The sequence below is a fragment of the Drosophila miranda genome, chromosome 2 (genome assembly GCF_003369915.1).
Source record: "Drosophila miranda strain MSH22 chromosome 2, D.miranda_PacBio2.1, whole genome shotgun sequence".
Lineage (NCBI taxonomy): Eukaryota > Metazoa > Arthropoda > Insecta > Diptera > Drosophilidae > Drosophila > Drosophila miranda.
In genome coordinates this window covers 24,853,897-24,873,255 of record NC_046675.1, presented here as the reverse complement: position 1 = coordinate 24,873,255, position 19,359 = coordinate 24,853,897, and the positions used below count along the sequence as shown (strand labels likewise).

General features: G+C 42.4%; 1 protein-coding gene across 2 annotated transcripts; it reads right to left on the bottom strand.

Moving 5' to 3' along the window:
- Positions 1-24: 24 nt before the first annotated feature.
- On the bottom strand, positions 25-19,085 carry LOC108156040 (pneumococcal serine-rich repeat protein). Of its 2 annotated transcripts, none has more exons than XM_017287304.2 (7): positions 18,119-19,085; positions 16,722-17,514; positions 3,644-4,755; positions 1,263-1,500; positions 984-1,198; positions 814-919; positions 25-702 (listed from the first exon to the last, which is right to left on the bottom strand). In XM_017287304.2, the coding sequence occupies exons 2-7, from the start codon at positions 17,032-17,034 to the stop codon at positions 536-538; spliced, it is 2,151 nt and encodes a 716-aa protein (XP_017142793.1). In that variant the 5' UTR covers positions 17,035-17,514; positions 18,119-19,085; the 3' UTR covers positions 25-535. The 2 variants fall into 2 exon arrangements, with proteins under 2 accessions (XP_017142793.1, XP_017142794.1); XM_017287305.2 differs by having other exon boundaries at positions 18,426-19,085.
- Positions 19,086-19,359: the final 274 nt, after the last annotated feature.

Sequence of the window (19,359 nt, the reverse complement as noted above, 5' to 3'; positions counted from 1 at the left end):
GTTCAAGTTTGATAGCTTCCATAAATGATTTACCATTCTGATCGGAGAGAGAACACAGAGATTTCAATTGAGTTTCACATGATTTATTGAATGCATTTTATTTATGAATTTTTTTTCTTGATTTCTGTGTTAAGTTTTTAGTGTTTTAATCATTTGCTGACAATAATCTAATTATTGATTCGTTTTCACAACTTGAAATGGGAAAAACTCCTTCGTGTATCTATGACTAAAAAATGAATGTACAGTAGATTGAATTGTATGGGGAGTATGGGGAGTACGAGTGCGAGTATTTGACACGCAGTCATGAGAGTTATGGTAACATTTAACCTAATTATAGAATCCTGCTGCCATCTCTCTACATTTCTGCTATTTACAAGGCCGCCTTTAATTAATCTCTAACCTAAATTACGTAACTGCAGATGGCGCAAAAGCTTACAAATAATTGGAAGCCGGACACCAATGTCCGCAGCATCCAAGTCAGCATCCTCGACCGCGTGTCCGTGTGTCCATGGGTCCCGTTTATTCAATAGGCGAGTCACGTCGTCTGGGGTGTGTGCAACGGTCCCTGCAGCGCCCCAAGGAGTCCCAGGAGTCCCAGCATCCACAGCATCAATTGGGACGTGCTTCTCCCGCTGGTGCTCGTCCTTGTCTTCGTCCACGATACCGATGCCGTTGACATGATGGCCGATGCGGAATATTCACCTGTTGGGCAATCCGTAATTCGTGGTGGCGACAGTTGCGATTAATATGAATCATTCGACCTGACACACATTCTGTGTGATGGCGGGGGGTTGGTTATAGAATGGGACTTACCGCTTAGGACGTGCAGGTCCACGGAGACGGAGACACTGTTTGATGGCTGGCACGTATAATTGCCGGAGTCCTCTTTACGCACGACCGGTATAATTAATGAACCGATCTGCAATCAATGTTTATCGTCAGTGGGAGCTAACTAACTGCAGGACCGTAAACACCTCACTTACCGTATTTTGATTATCACCCACTGTCCCAAAGATATTGCGATCGAGCTGCGTATACCACCCAGTCCGCTCATCGCTCTCGCTCACCTTCTTCTGGCCCCGGAACCAGATGATGTATTTTGGGGGATCCAGAGTCCCCCGAACGATGCAGTGGAGGGCCACCTTGCTGCCGGCCTTAACGAAGCGACTCTGATCCCCAATTAGCTCAGTCTTGGGTGCTGTATGGGGATTGGAAATTTACATTAATAAGGGTGGATTTCATGGTGTTCGAAGAGTACTCACTGACTATCTCCAAATGCACTTTGGCACTCAGCTTCGGTTCCGTGGCCATTTGACACTCGTACCCGCCCGCATCGTCGGGCACTACGTATTTGATCTGCAGCGACCAGGTGTAGTCGTGATCTTCCTGGAAGATCGACTGGAAACGCTCATCCGCTATAAAGGTGGTCTCGTCCACACTGATAATGTGGTTGTCGCGCATGCGCACCCACGAGACGGGCTTGTCGGAGAGGCGATGTATCTGAGAAGAGACCAGACAGATAGATACATAAATGGTTGAGGAATCAGAAATGGTAGAGAATTTAAGCCATAATTGAACTGTCAGCTAAAATCGTAAGCACGTCAAAAGAGATTCTGGTAAGAAATATTATAGAATGGATACAGAGGCTGTGATGAATAGATAATTAAACGATTAAAAACCGAACTGAACGACAACTCAATTGCTGAGAAAATTATTGAAGCGTGAAATTATCCAGCAAAAGCTTAAGCAAACTATCATTTACATAACTATTATTATGTAAAACCCTGGCCAATCTGCCGCTAATGAGCCTTTACATTACACGAATTTCAGTCGCTGTTAGCTAATCCATACATGAATAATTACCAAGGACCCGGACAGAGAATGGCACTAATCCGAGCACGTTGCTCTGTCGTTCTGGTGTCAGGTTAAAAAATCTGATGGCTCAAGCGCATCAGCAGACAGCAAATCAGATCCAAAAGAATTTCTAACGCAAGGAAATGGAAATGAGGTTGAGGCTGGAGGATGGCGGATGTAGGATGGAGTATGGAGTATGGAGGATGGAGGTGCTTATGTTTTTGCTGAAATATTCTTATAGTTATCTGTTCTTTTGCTCTTGGGCTCATCTTCGTGGCGTGTTTCTCTTTGGGGCTTCTCATCTTTTGTGGAGTGTTCTGCTCGGGTTTCCTTTCCGTTTCCGGTTCTGTTTCTGCTCCTGGTTGTGGTCCAACACAGATCAGCATAATTTCATTTGCATATCAACAATTCATTCTGTTTACGTTTATTTTTTATGACGCAAACAAGGCCCCCGGACCCAGCCCCAGACATAGAGCGAGAACCAGGCGCAGGGCCGAGCCAGGCATCTATTTAACGTTTACAATTCCATACAATTTATTTATTTTTGTACGCCCTCTCTCCCATTCTGTTATGTTCTGTTGTTGGATTGTGTTCTACAGATACAGATATATATTTATATATAGATATATGCATATGTATGTGTACATCTGTGGAGGAAGAAACACCTACAGACGCATGTAAATTTGATGTCTGTTGTGGCTGTATGTGAAACACATTGTGCAGGCATGTGTATGCATGCAAATAAGTGTGTCTCTCCAGCTGTATCTGTGGACTGTATCTGCGTAGATGTGTGAAAGTCTGCGCCTGGAGTGCGGGTGGGTGCAATATGTAAATGCTAGTTTTATCTCCGGTCCGTTGAAATTAAAAAGGAATTCAGAAACAGTCAGAAAGTGAGAAAAGGATGAAGAGGCTGGGCCACTGTGCGACATTCACTCTGTCTTCCCTTCGTCGGTCTTCAATTTTGAGAGATGAGTCAGTAACTGAGTCAGGGACGTTCTACGAGTACATTGAGTGGTTTCAGTTTTCATCGCTGCCTCTTCATGGAACTCAAAGCTTTAAGGGTTGGCTTATGCCTTTAAATTTTGCCAGAGTGATTAGGATTTTGGGAAGTGTTTAGATAAGCTTTGCAAGTGTCACAGCACTTTCTTGCAGATAATTGAACTTGATTGTTATTGTCCACGTGGAGCGGCCAGAAGCTTGTAGGGGATGCCAGTAATGGGCATAGGGAATATGAACATCATGTTTGCTGAACTTCATGTCTGTGGACTTAGGTTAGGTTTTGAGGGCAACAAGGGACAGTCGGTACGCCACAGAGGTCCAAATAGAGTGCTCTTATATGGGACAAAGCAGCATGGGGCTAAAATAAATGTAAACAGACACGGGACTAATAGTTTGGAAGTCTCGGACACGTTGATGGTGTACTGTTAGCAAGAATTGGGCACTTTCCTTTGCTGATTGACGTTTTTTAAAGAGTAGCTCTTTATATAGCTCTTCAAAAGTAGCACGCTTTAAGCGGCTTAACCGTTTTCGCAGCTATTTATGACACGTGACACTTAATTCAAATTTAATACTCGCAATTAAATGTAAGCACATATTAAAAACCCCTTTACGGGCGATACCTTTAAGGCTTAGCTGACTTACATCACGCGCCCTAACCGAACCCCCATCGACCCCCAAAGCCCAACGCCAGACCAAGAGATTATGCGACACACAACAACGGAGGGGATTCTGGGGGGGGCCAAGTGTGACGGAGGGAGGAGGGAGAAAGAGAGAGAGATTACTCACTCACCTGGCATGGCATGTAGGCGTGATTCCCCATTTGGGCGGTGATGTTTAGCACCGGCATTGTCAGATTCCGTCGCACCGCCTGCCCGTCCCCGTCCAGGGCCGCCCGGTGGGCGGCCAAGTACGAATGCTGCTCATCAAACATTCGCCGCCGTTGCTCCTCTGGCGACAATGTCGCTGCCTCCGAGGATGCTGCTGCAGCTGCTGCGGCTGCTGCTGCTTTGGTTGCCTCTTCTATTGCCGCCGCGGCGGCGGCCGCTGCATCGGCTGCAGCGCGGTAAGCTGGCAAATCCGCTGCCGCAAAAACGGGAAATGGTGGCAGGAAGGTGGGTATGGAGAAGCCCTTGGTCAATGAATCAGCCCCACCCGGATGCAGTAGCGGCAGTGGCAGCAACGAGTTCCTTTCATCATCCTCTGCAGGGAGCTCTGCTCTGCCCAATGCTGGGTTTTCTGATTCCTTTTTCTGGTTCTCTGCTGGCACCGTTTCAATGGAGTTGTGGCCATCCGTTTCCGTTGATGCTGGATAAATTGTTGATATGAGCATCGCCGCTGTCGCTGTCGCTGTCGCTGTTGCCGCTGCTGTTGTGGTTTCTGTCGTACGCTCTTCTGCTGCTACTGCTACTGCTGCTGTTGTTGTTGCTGCTGCTTCTGTGGCTGCAGTCGCTGGCTGTGCCGCTTTCTCTATTTGCTCTAGTACTTGCTCTTCTGCGGGCCGAGTTGTTAGCCCAATTTGTGCTGACTTGGTCGCTCCCATCGTTTCCACACCAGGCGCTGCACCTTCTGCCAAAGCTGTTCCCGCTGCTGCTGCTGATGACATGCCCCGGGCTACGGCCGTGCTTGTTTCCCCTTCGCTCAGGCTCGTTGAAGCCGCCTCGTATTCTGTTGTTTGTTTTTTTGCTGTCGTCAAGTTCCTGGCTGTCGTAATTAGATCGTTGTGTGTTGTCATTGGCCTATCTGACAGTGTGGATCTCGGGGCTGGCATAAGCTGTGTCCGTGTCTGTGTCGGTGGTTGTGCCTCTGCCTGTACCTGCCCCATTGCTGGTCCCGGCTCTGGCTCTGCCCCTGCCCGTGGCTGTGGCTGCGGCTGCGGCTTTGCCTCGCTGCAGGTGACAAGTTCTGTGGAAAATGCAAAATAAACCAGAAATTGTTTGGACAATCCTTAAATTGAAGCAAAATATTTAACGAGATTTTTGTGGTAAGATTTGGGGGTGTTCCCGTACTTTTATTCATAAAATAATATGGATTAAGTAATATAATGAAATATTTAAATTAGGTTTTAAATTACAATTTTAATATGCTTAAAGAAGGTGGAAAGCCGGAACTTAATGCCTTGATCCCAGCAAAAGTAAAAATGAATTTGTTTGAGTTCCCTTTCGTTCATAGATCAGATTTTTAATTTCTGACATACACACTTGGTTATCGCATTAAAAATACGTGTTAATTGAACCGAATTTGATTAAATGTAAGCCCAAAACAAATTAAATTATATTATTATACGCAATTTGAATATTCAATACTGCACGCATTACAGGAATTTTTTTTGTGAATAAAATATTCATAAATGTAGGCAGAATGTGTAATTACATTACACCCTTCTCCAGCCTGGGTCAAAGCGGAAATGGATATGCCTTTCGTTTATATTTAATGCAATTTACTTGAAAATGCCATTTAAAGGAGATTTTAGATTTTATATTTGTTATCTTAGGATGAGGACTTTTACTAACTTTCTTTGCTCACCTACCCCTTGCCCTATCCTCCCGAAAAGATTCACTTAATTGTATACAACTTTTCGCCTTCTTTTTAACTTAAATCAACAAAATTTAATCTTTGCTGATTCTAACTCGTTTAACCATCACAACACCGTTAAACCCATTACACAATGAAAACTCCTATTAAAATGTAATTCTTCAAATCAAAAAAGATTCAAATAAATGTATATCATAAATTCTAGAGGCCTCTCATCAAAGCCAAAATTATTGCAATCATCTTACGCACGGCGCATGAATTTAAATTTCAATAAAAAAAATATCAACCTCTTTCTCACTCTTCTCTCTGAATGTTTGTGTCACACACAGTCGCACGTGTATTTCGTTTCAGTTAATTTTCAATTACGCTTTTATGCTAATTAAAATCATAAAAATTTGCCGCTTAATGTCACTGCCTGTGGTGGCTTTCGTTTCATTTTGTTTCTGGTTCTGTGTGGGCTTTTTTTAGTGAATAAAAGTTGCTTGTTTTTGTTACTTTTGGTTGCCTTTTTCCTTTTCCTTGCCCGGTCTCTGTTTCCCTTTTAAACTTTTCCTCTTTATGGTTTTCCACTGTGCTTCTGTGCCCTAGAAAAAAACTCACCGACAAAAAAGAAATGGTAACTTTGGCTTCATAATCATCTTATATACACGTGTACCCCAGCGTCCTTGGCCGGGGGTTTTGGAGGGAAATTAAAGGTCCACACAACCCCATCCGCCACCTGGCTTTAATTACCAAAATTAAATGCAGCAAAACAGCACAAATATTTATATTTATTTTATTAAATTTATGATATATTTTCATTTCAATTGTAATTATTTTCCAATCATAAATTTGTCATCCGTTCCGTATCTGTTCGATGTTTGCACAATTCATGGGCGAAAATAATTTGATTTTTAAGCGGTATTTGTGAATTTCAAATAAAATATTGGGTTCGAGAAGATTTATAAAGTGGATCATCCCGTGCATTTTTTTACCAGGTATCGCGCAGTCGAATACCAGAATCAAGACCCTGGCATGTTGAGCTTGTTTGTTTTCTTTTGTGCAAATAAATTGAAGGCCCATCAATTTGTGCGAAACTTTATTAAAAGATTACAAAGCTAATAACTTCAGGCAGTAAAATTCCAAACACCAACCCATCAAAAAAAAGAAAGAGCATCTTCCAAAACTAGGCGAAAGCCACAGGAATGATTAGCTCAACACTCATCCCACAACCGGAGGAACTTTCTTTTTTGAGCAACTTTCTGCCCCGACACTCACAGAAGGACATGTTTGTCCTGGGGCTAAGCACCCACTAAATTGTGGGGGTGTGTGTCAAGACCTAGACTAGGAACAGGACCAAGTCTTGAACTTGGCAGCGAAGTCATTGAAGTGAAAAGTTTTTGAGCAAACCACAAAAACAGGCAACAAGAGGGCGGAATTGCGGACTGCAGTTGAAATCATTTCAATTTCATCAATTTAGAGAAAAAATTCTAAGAATTTGTCGTTTGATTAAAGGTCACTAAATTTGTTTAGAAGTTCAAATTATTTTAGAAATCCGATTTTGTAAATATTTTGTTTAAGGAAAATATAACGGATATGCTCCTTGAAGTCACACGACAAGTTTTGGTCCAATTTAGGTGATACAAGAACCTCCATACAATCATTTTAGAAGCTCCCATCCATAGAATTCATTTTCGGACACCAAAGAAGATATCCGCTGAAAACATAATTGTAGTTATAATAACGCCTAGAGAAGTGTACACTCTCCTCTTTCCATCTTAATTTTCGTATGTCCTCAAGCGCTCATTTCGGTTAACCTTTAACCTGCAGAATGAACTTCTTACGGTAAACCTACCTTCAATACCCATTCAAGCCGTAATATTCGTGATAGGAAAACAAACTCATTTGCGGTTACCTTCAGCCCAAGCCCAAGTGCCACCTTTACCCCTGAGGATATCCCGGACAAGTTCAATGCTCAATGGACATGGGGGCCGGGAGCAGAAGTCTACGGTTTTGTGCTGATTTCAGGGCTAAGATTTCAGTGGCTTGATAAAAAAGAATTTGCATTTTAAAATTATTTCATTTCACGTTCTTGTCAGAGCCAATGATTTAGGTGGGGCAAGCCAATTCAACCATTCTGCTAGAATCCATTCTCGTGTTACCTTCAGTTTCAGTTGGCCCGAAAATCTACGTGTCTCGCTGGCGAGAAAAACCCAAAAAAAAAGATGGAGCTTCCAAAGAGAAGAAAAAGAGAATCCACACAGGGCAACCGCATAAATTTCCCTCACGAAATCATTTCCAGCGGATGCGTGTGATTTGCCTGTGTTGATAAGGTCCAACCGAAGCCCAGTTTCAGGCCCAGCCAAAAAAAAGGTTCCCAGCGAATGTGAAATTTTTGTTAAAATGCAAATTGAAAATTTCACTCCCCCACGCCTTTGAAAAAGAACAAAATAGTAAATTTAAAATCTACCCAGAACTGTAGGTGCAGTTTTTCGCTTTTCCTTTTTGCTCTTTATTTGGTTTGTCAAGAGTTCCAATCCTTGAAAGGGATCATCCCAAAGCCGGAGAGAAAGAGTTGCTCAAGGCAGAGTTTGCATTTTCAATTAAAACCGATTTATCAGGAAATCAATTCGGTTTTGATTTTCCCTCAAAGGAATTTGCCATCCAGCCAAACAATGAACAAAAAAAGGCAGCAAATAGCAAAAACGAATTTTATTTTTGTGCTACATTGAGTGTTAGTAATTCGTAAGAAGCGAAGAGATTTTAGTTGATGTTACGACCAAGCAATACCCTTTTATTTTGTGTGTAACAGACATCTACAAGAAGACAGTATACTCTTTGGCCTCCGGGAAAAACGCTTGTCAAAAAGGAGCATGGGAAAAGAAATACACAAGAGAGATGGCCATGCCACAAAACTATGCCCCTTAAGCCGATTAATTTTCTGGGTTTCTGCCGTGTTCTCCCTTTTGTTTGCTTTAGCACAGGAGATGAAAAAAGGAGCCCCAGCATGAAGTGTGATCTAGCCATTTACCGCACTTGACAATAGTCGGAGAGACAGACACGCAGATACACAGCAGAAAGAGTGAAACGTGCAATAACACTCAAATTGTTTTCTTGCTCTCCGTCAGTTTTCAGGTTTTGCCATTGCCCCCCGTTGGCATGGCAAGTGGCCCTCCCATCCACTCGACAACACTTCAACGGCCCCCATTTGTGGGTGCTGTTCGTCCGGTGAGATTGGAACTAAAACCCATATTTTAAGCCAGAATAAACTGCTCGCTCGGCTTGGCTCGACTCGACTCGACTCGAACGCCGGCTGAATAGTAATGCTCACAAATTAGGCACACGGCCACCGCTGGCGCAAAAATTACTCAAATTGCCTTTCCACTCGACAGAGATAGAAAGGGAGAGAGAGGCACAAGAAACTACCAACAACAGCAGCAGCAGCCGCTGTTGTTGTAAATGAGTGTGGTGTGTGTGGGTCTGGGTTTATGTAAATTGTGAAATTGGTTTAGACAACTACAAAATGTGGTGCCGCATTAGACTGGAAGACCATCAGCATCGTCAATGTCATCAGCTTCGGCGAACAGTGGAACAGTGGGTGACAGCTGGATGAAAAATGAACAAAATAACAGCCTCCAGTGGAGAAAGAACTTGTTTGAATGTCAGTGCTCATGCTCAGTGGTGACTTATTGCTTATCAAAAATTTTGAACGGAAGAACGACAATTACAAGTACAAGATTGGGCTCTGCAATTATCCAATATATCCGAGCAGCAAAAGCTGTAAGAAAAACGTATTCTTCTGAATCCATTGAAACAATAGGCAATACTCATCTTCATTGGTTTGGGTTTCTGCTTCTCTACCTTTTTTTCCTTCTCAAAAACAGATCTAATCATAACAGATCGTTATCAAATGAAATTATTTGCTTTTGGGCGTTTCCATAAACATAATTAAAACATAATTTTTAGCAGACCTAAAGTTCTGTATAAAATCAAAGAATGACTCAGGGCAATGCAAAAGTTATTCTCACAACGAAACCCCATTCAAAACTATTCTCATTTAATAATTTCAAAAGTGGCTAAGCCCTCCCATGGTGCAGGGCTCTGCCATATGCCAGGCAGCAGCCGTCCTGGTTGGTTGCAATGACGCAGATACCTGAAGGGTTTGAGAGGTGGAGAGAGACAGAGAGATAGGTCCAGACTCGACCATATGGTGCACCCGTCCTCGGCACTTTGACCCCTTAGTTAATATTTCATGGATTTTGCCTTTTATGGTGTCCACAGAGAAAGAAGAAGAGCACAAAAAACTGATTGGATTTAGGATTGAAGCTGCACATTTTTTCTTTAATATCGATCAACTTTTAAAACTACAAAAACCACCTGCAATGAGCTGCAATTTAATTAAATTAAATATTTTCTTAGTAAAAAAATGTTTAATTTTGCTGTTTCCTGCATTTTATTTTTTTTGGTTCAATAAAATTATAATTTTCAGACATTATTAGTTTTGTTTTTTTTTTTAGTTTTGCCACGAAAATGTGTTTATAAAGAAAATTATTTGAATTTCAAATAAAGACTAAAAACAACTAAGCGAAGTTCAAATTGTTTTAGCGGAATTTGTGGATGGAGAAAAAAACTTTAATTGCAAATTATAAAAACCTCTCCTGCGGCTGAGCACTCTTCCAATTCAAGGAATTTCCAGCTTGCTGACCCGGCAAAGGTCAAAAGGTGATAATCTGCACAATCTCCCCGGCACGTGCATCATTAGCGTGGCATCAGGACTCTCCAGGACACTCGCATCACATCGGCTTGGGCCGAATGTGAAAACTTTTGCTGGCTGGTCTTCTTCACATTTCATGTAATTATAAAAAATATGCGTGCCCACGACCACAACCATGCCCACGCCCACACCTCCACTTCCCCCCAAAAAATATAAAACCAGAGTAATTACATATCAAATAAAAAAAAAGTCAGGGCTTCTGCGAAGGACAAAATGGCGTCGACGTCGTGGCCATAATTAAAACGTCGAGCCCTGTTGGCCAAAGAAGACACCGTCGGCCACTTGACTCTTGGCCAGAGCTGAGGCTGAGGCTCCAAGCGAATCAGTATCCTTATCCGTATCCGTATCCGACCGTGGAAATACGCAAAGGAACAGCCCACACACAAGCCACAAACACAAACTTTTCATTGGGGAGCACTTTGGATTATGGCCGCCTCGAGTGCACATAAAACACGAGCCCGAGGACGAGCATGAGGACGAGCATGAGGACTTGGATTGCTGCATCCATCTAACTTCGCTTCTGGGAACGCATAGTGTGTGGGTGTGTGGCGGATAGTTATATCGTCAGATTTCTGCCTCTCTTGCTGCGGGTTAACCATCCTAATGAGTCTCCTTTGGGGGCCGCCAAGCAATTAAAGTTCAAATGAGCTAAATTACTTGCTCGGAGACACATCAAATGGGGCAACATTTACACGAAACCCACACCCAAAAGGATATCTAACAGAGTCATGCAAAACCTTAACATTTGTATTGTTTTCTACCCAAAAATCTGTCTATCGCAGAATCTGTTTATCTCAACGAAAAACTGTAAAAACCGCCTAACATTGCATTTCGTATAAAAGAAGTATTACAATTTTCGCTAAAGAACCATGAAATCTCACAGAACGCTCAAATTCTCTGCCAATTGTTTTACTCAACATACTGGGAATATTCATACAAAGCCTATTGTGTTTCGCTCAGGAATAAATAAGAAATGTATTTTTAAAATGTACAAAAAGAGTTGTGTTGTCCAATTAAAGATGCAAGATACCCACAGCTTCAATAACAATGCCATTAACAATATTTGCTTTACCAACACGTGTAACACGCAATACACGAAACAGGACAGACAACAGTGCGTGTACGCAACAGAATACAGACAAAAGTGCGTATACGCAACGCTGGGCAATGCTCCAATTTCAATTTACGGCGTAACTGAAACGGCACCTCAAAAGGGAAGAGGCACGAGAACGAGAGAAAGAAAGTCGCCTTCTGCGTGTAAAAATACGTAGGACACGTAGACCGAGAGGAACACGATGCCATAAAAATAAATTGAGCCGAGGCAGAGTCACAGACAAAAGTGGGTGTACGTACGTACAAGTGCCAGGGTTTCTGGAAGAGAAAGCCATATTGAACATGCCCACAATCGCCCTTCCTTTGAGCTCTTTCCCTGGCTTAGTGTAATTTTCACAGTGACACCCAACATATGTTTCAGTTTTGAATGAATTCTGGGATAACGGCAGCAGAGAGCAATTTTCCACTAAACATTTCCCACCGCCCACCCATCCGCAACCATCCATCCACACAGACAGCCAGCCACAGACGCACAGGCCACTCGAATAACGGAGCTCTCACCCACTCAAAAGCATCCACTTGAAGCCACCCACACCTACACTCATGCAAATGTATCTTTAATGCGTGTTTTCCTAGCGCACAGATACAGATACGTATTCCATAAGATTTCATGGCTGCTCTCAGCCAGCGTTTATTTATTTATTTATTTATTTTGTGAGCATTCGCATTCGGTAATTGTTTATTGATCGATTTGATAAATGCCACTTTAAATACAATTTTTGTACTCATCCCCCACCCTCGTTCGATTTTTTGCTGTGCTCAAATATTTATGGGAATTCCAAGCACTTGTGATCAAATGTCATCGCAATGTGCATAAACATAAATAATTTATGACACAAAAGGTTCAACGTGATGAAGATGAATCAGGCTAGAGAAGACTGTCTGCTGGGGAAACTCCAATGGCAGCACGAAATCTTTGGGGAAATTAAACGGGTAAAAAATTGTGTTGAGATATAAGTTCGTTTTAATGAATTTAAGTGGATTGATTGTGGTTCTTTGGGGACGGGACAACCTCTAGGGTTTTTTTCCAAAGGATGAACTTGATGATGTTTATAAAATGTATAATATATTCATTCATAATTTATGAGCAATTGTATTGCAGATACTCGTGTTCCACAATATTTGGCATCAGTTTTATTCAAATTATATTTATCATCTATTATAAGCTTAAACATTATCAAACGTTTCCAAATATATCCTGAACTGAAATGTAGCAACCATTTCTCCATAAATTATGGAAATGAATGCCAGAAGTTTCTTGTATCCCACATGTTTGCATTGGCTTCATTAAAGCACAAACTCCTTCTGCTGTGCCTTTCCATCTCTTTCCATTTTTCCATATAAATCAGGGTAAATAATTATGCGAAATCTCAAAAAGATATTAGAATATCTCTTATGGCTGCTGTGGCTATCTAGTTGATTTTTATGGCCTCTAGGCTAAATATTTGGCCAGGGAGAACTGTTCTGCAATAAAGGATAAGGGACAGGGACAATAGAGGAGTGATGAGAGAGGGTTTCAGAGATAGAGGGAGGACGCTGCAGGGCAGCCATAAATAAGTAGGCGAACGTTGACCAAAAACAAAACAATTTTTAAAAGGACCTCCTGCCGGGGCACAGTCTGTCCGGGGTTCGCTTTCTCTGTGCCCCAACCCCATCGCCTGCTGCGATTCATAAATTTCCACATTCTGGCCTGGACGAAGCCCTCTTTCTGGCCATTTTGGCCTAGAGGAAGCTCCTAGCTCTGGCCATTCTTTTTGGTCGTTTTTGTCTTGTTCTTTTCACACTTCGACAAGAAATGAAGACAAGGCTCGTTGACTGCCGCTGCACTTTGTCATTTGTGGGTCATTTCACGCCATGTCTTTTCCTCTCCATCGTCTGGTCCTCTGCTCTTGTCTGAGCAATTAAATGCCCCTCACACACGCATACACTATTTCTGTTGCTGTTGTTGTTGTCTTTGATTGCCCAAAGCGTCGACGCTCTCCTGCCGCTGCAGCTGCTGAACGGTTACTCCTTTGGACCCTCTGAATAATTTAAGCTCACATTTTGCGAGCCAAAAGCGCATCAGCTGAATGGCCTTCAGCCCACAGTGTAAGGATGTGAGCGTGTGTTGGAGACAGGAAATTGTTAGTTGCATGGCGAATGAGGCACAGTGGGTGGCATAGCCAGCACAATTCATTGTTGCCATGCATTGAAACAAAAGAAGAAGGCTTCAAACGATAATATCACTGTGGTCTACCCGGAGCACAGACATGTTTTGAATTCGAATTAGAGAAAAAGAAATTAATCTTTAATAGTAAAAATAATAATTACTGCTCTTTCCTCATTTTGACTGTAATGCAGATCCGAGTGGTATAGGTTTTAATACCTCTGGGCTCTAAACGTAAAATGTACACCCTCCAGACTCTCAAATATCTCAGTTTTAGGTTCCAGCTACACACGAAAATGGCTATATCAAGCTTATCAATAATATATACTCTTATATGCCTTACAACCGCCTTCGCACAGAAAAAAAAGTACTCACCCGCTACTCTCAAATTTTCATAGCATACATTTTAGGGCCCCACAATGGGCAATTCTTTTTATGGCGTTGCCAACACGTTGCCTGGCAATTTGTTCCACCGTTAGATACTTTGTTGACCTGTGGCACTGTCATGTGTCGGTCAACCCCTCCTTAGCATCCTGTGCCGCCAGCCTGTTGGCTTGTGTTACAATATTTTCCGTCATCAGAGGCCCAGATCCAGGGACCAGTACCAGGCCCAGGACGAGCCTGAGGCTGAGGTCAGCTGACAATGTATCTGCCACACTCTCCTGCCATCCACCTGCCTTCAGTGAGCCCGGGGCAAGCTCTTCCTCTGTTGCTGTTGCTGTTGTCTGTCCACAAACCCATTTATAATTTATGAAGGTAAGCAAACACTTTTGGCCCTAACAGCAACGACCGCACACAGGACACGACATGACGACCCCAGAGCTTCCTCTCTTAAAGGATTTCGGGGCCATTTTGCCCAGGTGATGGGCCCAGGATCAGGCCCCAAGTCAACCTGTAGCCCGCTTTGATTTGAGCCACAACTTTGCCGGCACATTCCCGAAATTAGCAGGCAGCCAGCACAGTGCAAAGACAACGCAAAAATCTCTATACGCAAAGTCCCCACAAAATTACCAAAAACAGAAAAAGAGAAATAGAAATAGAAACCAATTTTTTGGCCGAACAAAGGCAACAGCAAGACAAACTTCAGTTGCATTATATTTTCTACTATTTTCGGTTGGGAAAATGGGAGGATTTTTGAGGGTAGGGAATGGTAAAAGTATGGGCTTTAGAGGTTGCATCCACTTTGTTTCCCCATTCTGTATTTTCGCATAACGAGTTGCAGTCAAACTTTTTGAAAGCGCATTTTGTTTAGTAGGGCCTTAAAGGAGGCAGGGGATGGGAGAGAAATTTTAGAGAGGGGCTCCAAGCTAAGAGTACAGAGTGTTGATAGAAGGCAAGGGCTGGGCCTTAGGGGTGCCACCGATGTGCCACTGAAAATGTGTTTATTAAACATTTTTTGGCAAGTTTTCAATTTCGTTAATGTTTTCCCCCCAGGACTCATAGAGCAGGAGTACCGAACTAGAGAGAAAGAGAAATTTATTGTTCTATTTTTGCCATGATTATCGGCCGGCACGAAACAACAGTTGAAAAGCAGCTGCTCCTACTGGTGGTGGTGGTGCTGCTTCTGATGCTGCTGCTGCTGTTGGGGCCCCAACCGGGTTAAGGACCTGCTGCCAACTATTTCTCATTCTCGTAATTTGCGGAACCGTCTAAAGAGCATCTTGAAACTTTTGCTGTTGATTTGTGTGCACAAAGGTTCATAAATATGTACAATTTACTTTATGTGATTTAAAGGATAAAGGATAAAAGGAACTTTATGCGAAATGGGGTTTTGAATGTGGAAAATTAAGGCTCAATTCTACTAAATAATCTTGTTTTAATGCAGAATTTGAATAAATGGTCTATGTTTTAGTTCAACTAATGAGCTTGGAAAGGAGCATGTTAATTTCAAAATAAGCATATAATGGCAGCAGGTCACGTCATAAACAAAATACAGTCTATCTCCTACAAGGCCAACAAGCACGCAGTAATCACATCTCTAAACATGAACAGGACCCGACACAGGCCATCCCATAAACAATATGGGTCCTCTTGAAGTAGTCACATAGAAGTCAGTCGATCATAAGTCGAATCGAACACAAATCTGTTAACATTTGCGGTATGCATGCAGTAGGTGTCTATCTATCGCATCATCCATTGTAAATTCACAAACAGCTTTTAATAGTTTTCTATAATCATCGCTCAAGAATAATAGACATATCACAAGGCCTAGTCCAAGTGTTAATTAAAAGCTTTTAAATCTGCCATTAATATTCCCTTTACAGCATTGAAAATTAGTAATACCTTGTCGGTTTCAGTCCCAGCTTAAACGATTTCAAACGATTTTTCTTTGGCCAATTGAATCCATTTAAACGCAACAAAAGCATGAAATTAATTGAAAAGACTTCGGGAAGAGGTTCCCCCCCATTTAGCAGAAAATGTATCCATAGGAAAAACAGAAAACAGAAAAGGGAATTCAAGGGGGGATATACTGTGCCCGTACTCTTACTCGTACTCGCACTCGTATTATGGATATGTATGGTTAGGGGCAAATTAAATGAACATCTCATTAGGGCAATGAAGTTGACTTAATTATGTTCTGAAATCAAATTAGACTCGAAACCCAAAACAAAAAGTAAGTTACGAAGGCAGGGGCCTAACCAGAGAGGCGATGTTTTCCAGGATGGTTTCTATAGCAGGATTCCCTGAGCGGAATGCCTTAATACAATTTTAAGAGTAGCGTTTTTCAGCACGAGTTTAAGGGAGTTTCCCCTGTGAAGAGGAAATGAATGTCGGTAGAATGAGTTTTAGTACAATTTCAATAAAAAATACCTCCAAATGATTGCTTGGAAAGTTCTCTCACACACATTTGATCAAATTTAAGCGCCATTGTTTTTCCTATTTTTGCAGACCCTCATTTTCTCTGGTAATCTAATTTCAGCTAAATCAAATAAAACAAAAAGGAGACCAGGACCCCTCTCAAGCCCCAACCACAGCGACGCACCTGCCCATGCCACACAACGCACACACACACACGCCCCCTCTCTGTCATCAATTGTCAAGGACAAGTGAGAGAGAAAGGCAATGGTATCTCTCTTTCCTTCTCTGTCGCACTGCTGATCCAGAACTACTAAAATAATTTGCCAGCAGCCATGACGCGTCTAGGGGACCCGACCCGCTTACAAGTGCCATTATCCCAGTGTGTGGGTGTCTTTCTATGTGGGTGTTTTTGAGTGTGTGTGAGTGCGACATGAATGCGTTAAATTAAATCAAAAATGTATGAAAGTCACACACACACACACAAAAAGAAAGATAGAAAGAGAAGTGCCCCCGAGCTGTACTTACGCATCCCAAAGCCGAGGACCAGAAGGGCTGGAAGGAGATCCAGCCAAGACGCTGTCCGTGTCCTGGTGCTACGTAAAAATTGGCGACGTTGGACTGAAGATGGTCCGCCCACATCGCCTGCCCTGACTGTCATCTCTGCAGTTGTCAACGTGGCTGTCCTTCGCCGAACTGTGGCTGTGGCAGTGGCGCTGGCTGTGGCGCTGGCTGTGGCTGTGGCAGTCCCAGTGGCACAGTTCCTGGCTGCAATGACACTTACAGCGCCTTTTGTGCGCTCATTGTACGCCTGCCTCCAATTGGGACTCGTTTGCGGCATCGAATCTGGCTGCTCCGACTGCTCTGGCTGCTCCTCTGGCTTCTCTGACTCCTCTGTCGACTCCTTAGCAGACTGGGCTGATTGCACTGCGCCGTCTTGGCTGGCAAACTTTGTCGCATTCTCTGCGAAATCTCTATCTCTCCGTCTTTCCCCAAAATCCCAGTCGAAGTCTCAGATAAATAGGTTTATTGAATTAATACACTTGGGGGTTGGGCTGCAGCGCTCCCTTTCTCCATTTGGTTTCTGCTCCACTTTACTCTTATTTTATTCGATTTTATTTTTATTTTTATTTTGTATTTTAGCCAGAAATTGCAACTTTCTTTTATGGGTTTTTCGCAAGTTTTTCGCTGCGTTTCCAGCAAAAATGTTCTTGCATTTTCATTGTTTCGTTCTACTCGTACTCGTATTTCTCTCTCTTGCTTGATTTATATATTTATTTAAGTGTTTTCGGTTCTGCAGAGTGGTGAACTTTTGTTGGCACTGCAGTGGCATCAAAATAAATAAACAACCATCAGTATTTAAGTTTATGTTTTATGGAAAACACTGTTGGGTGCTTTCAATGGACTTTCCAGGAAAGACCTATCTGCGCTTTTGCTAAGTGAATCTTGCCTAATTCTAAACCAAATGCTGTTGGCCATAAAAGGGGAACGTGTTGTTTAGTTTACGGAAGGGTTTTCTAAGAAACCATAGCAGAAAATGTATACCAAAAATATTGAGAAAACTTGCCGACTAATTGGACACTTGATCCCCAAGAGATTCTTCAATTAATTTAAAATATTAAACCCAATCAATTTGGATAACTAATAGAACTTCCCAGATTTTGCTTTAACTCAACTTTTACAAATTCAATCCTTTTCCGCAAGGCAGCAAAAAAAAAACAAATATTGCCATAAATTTTTAATTAAAATCCTACCAAATTTCACGGCAAACAAACAGCTTGCCATGAAAATGTAACATCCTTTCTCTGAATCCCTTTCATCGTCTGCTCCAAAAAAGGCAAAGGAATGGTGGGCCGGGGTGTCGGCCCTTAGACTTTCCAAGAGATATAAAGAAATCAAAATTCAGCAACTTCTTTGCCACTTACACTCTCATAATCGTTTTGCAATTAATAATGTAAAATTCGCCGTATAGCTTCAAGTCTCTCCCACGCTCCTTTTCGCACAAAAGTTAAAATATTGCACGGTTCCCATGCAAAACTATCACACAACGAGAGGGTTCTCAATGACTAATGGGTGAAAGTTTTCTGGCGTACAAAAAAACTCTTGAAGAACTTGAACCATTTATAGTGTTTAACAAGTTTCGCATTGCTTTTCAATGGGTTTTCTTGCACCCAAGTTTTCAGTTTAAGGCTTCTTCGTAATAAGTTACAATGGCCATGTGGCCGGACTCACGAACGGTGGCTCCTTTATACGAGTACATATATTTCTTATAAGGCTTATATTTAACGATTTAACACGTGAGAAAACATTTACACTTCAGTAACAATTTATCGCATAATCCGGTTCGAGGATACTTTTTATTTCACTTTCTTTTGCTCGGGTCCACGAGAATGATGCACAATAATCCCTTTTTTTACATTACTCCTCCTTGGAGAAATCCCCTGGCTGTAGCTGTGGGTCTGGTTCCGGAGCTCCTTGTTTCGGTACGTTTCGGTTCAGTTCTAATATCCATTTGAGTACAACGGGAGCAAACAAATTTAAAAAGTGATTCCACCAAAAGACACTCGGCAGTTGACAGTCGACACACTCCACGTTGAACAACCGACGCCAGGACACTCCACTCGCAGGACACCCAAGAGGACACCAAGTGGTTTAACTTTTGTCTTAATTCTTTCTCCCTTTCTCTGTTATGGCTATCTTCACTGTTTGCCCTTTGCTCTGCACTTTTTCTTTATTTGTATATTCACTCTTTTCCGTCTTTTGTCTTTGGGATAAACAAAGAGCACACTTTCGGGGCACGTTCAATTGCAAAACGCGGCAAATTGTCTTGTGGCTGCCACGGCTTCCTTTTCCATCCGAGTCACGTCCGTACGCGCAGGATGCAGATTTTCTACTAAAACGCGTGCAACGAGCATCAACGTCAGGGACCAGGAAACATCCCCGCTTAACTCCTGGTGTTCTTCAACGTTCGTTTCGTTCCTACTGGTCCTTCTCCTGCTAACAGTCGTTTAACGTTTCATTCCTAATCGGGTTTCCCCCTGCTGGCAGTCCTTTGTCGTTTCGTTTCTGTGTGTGATTCCCCTCTATCGCTTCGTTTTTGCTAGTGTTCCCCTGCTCACAGTCTTTCCCATTTGATTCCGTTCTGTCGTTTGCTTTACTTCTCCTG

Excerpts from the sequence above, each read along its gene's own strand:
- LOC108156040 (XM_017287304.2), bottom strand. The coding sequence starts at position 17,034 with ATGCCGCAAACGAGTCCCAATTGGAGGCAGGCGTACAATGAGCGCACA. Across the intron at positions 1,501-3,643 it reads ACGCCTACATGCCATGCCAG|ATACATCGCCTCTCCGACAA; the intron begins GTGAGTGAGTAA and ends GTCTCTTCTCAG. Across the intron at positions 703-813 it reads GGACCTGCACGTCCTAAGCG|GTGAATATTCCGCATCGGCC; the intron begins GTAAGTCCCATT and ends ATTGCCCAACAG.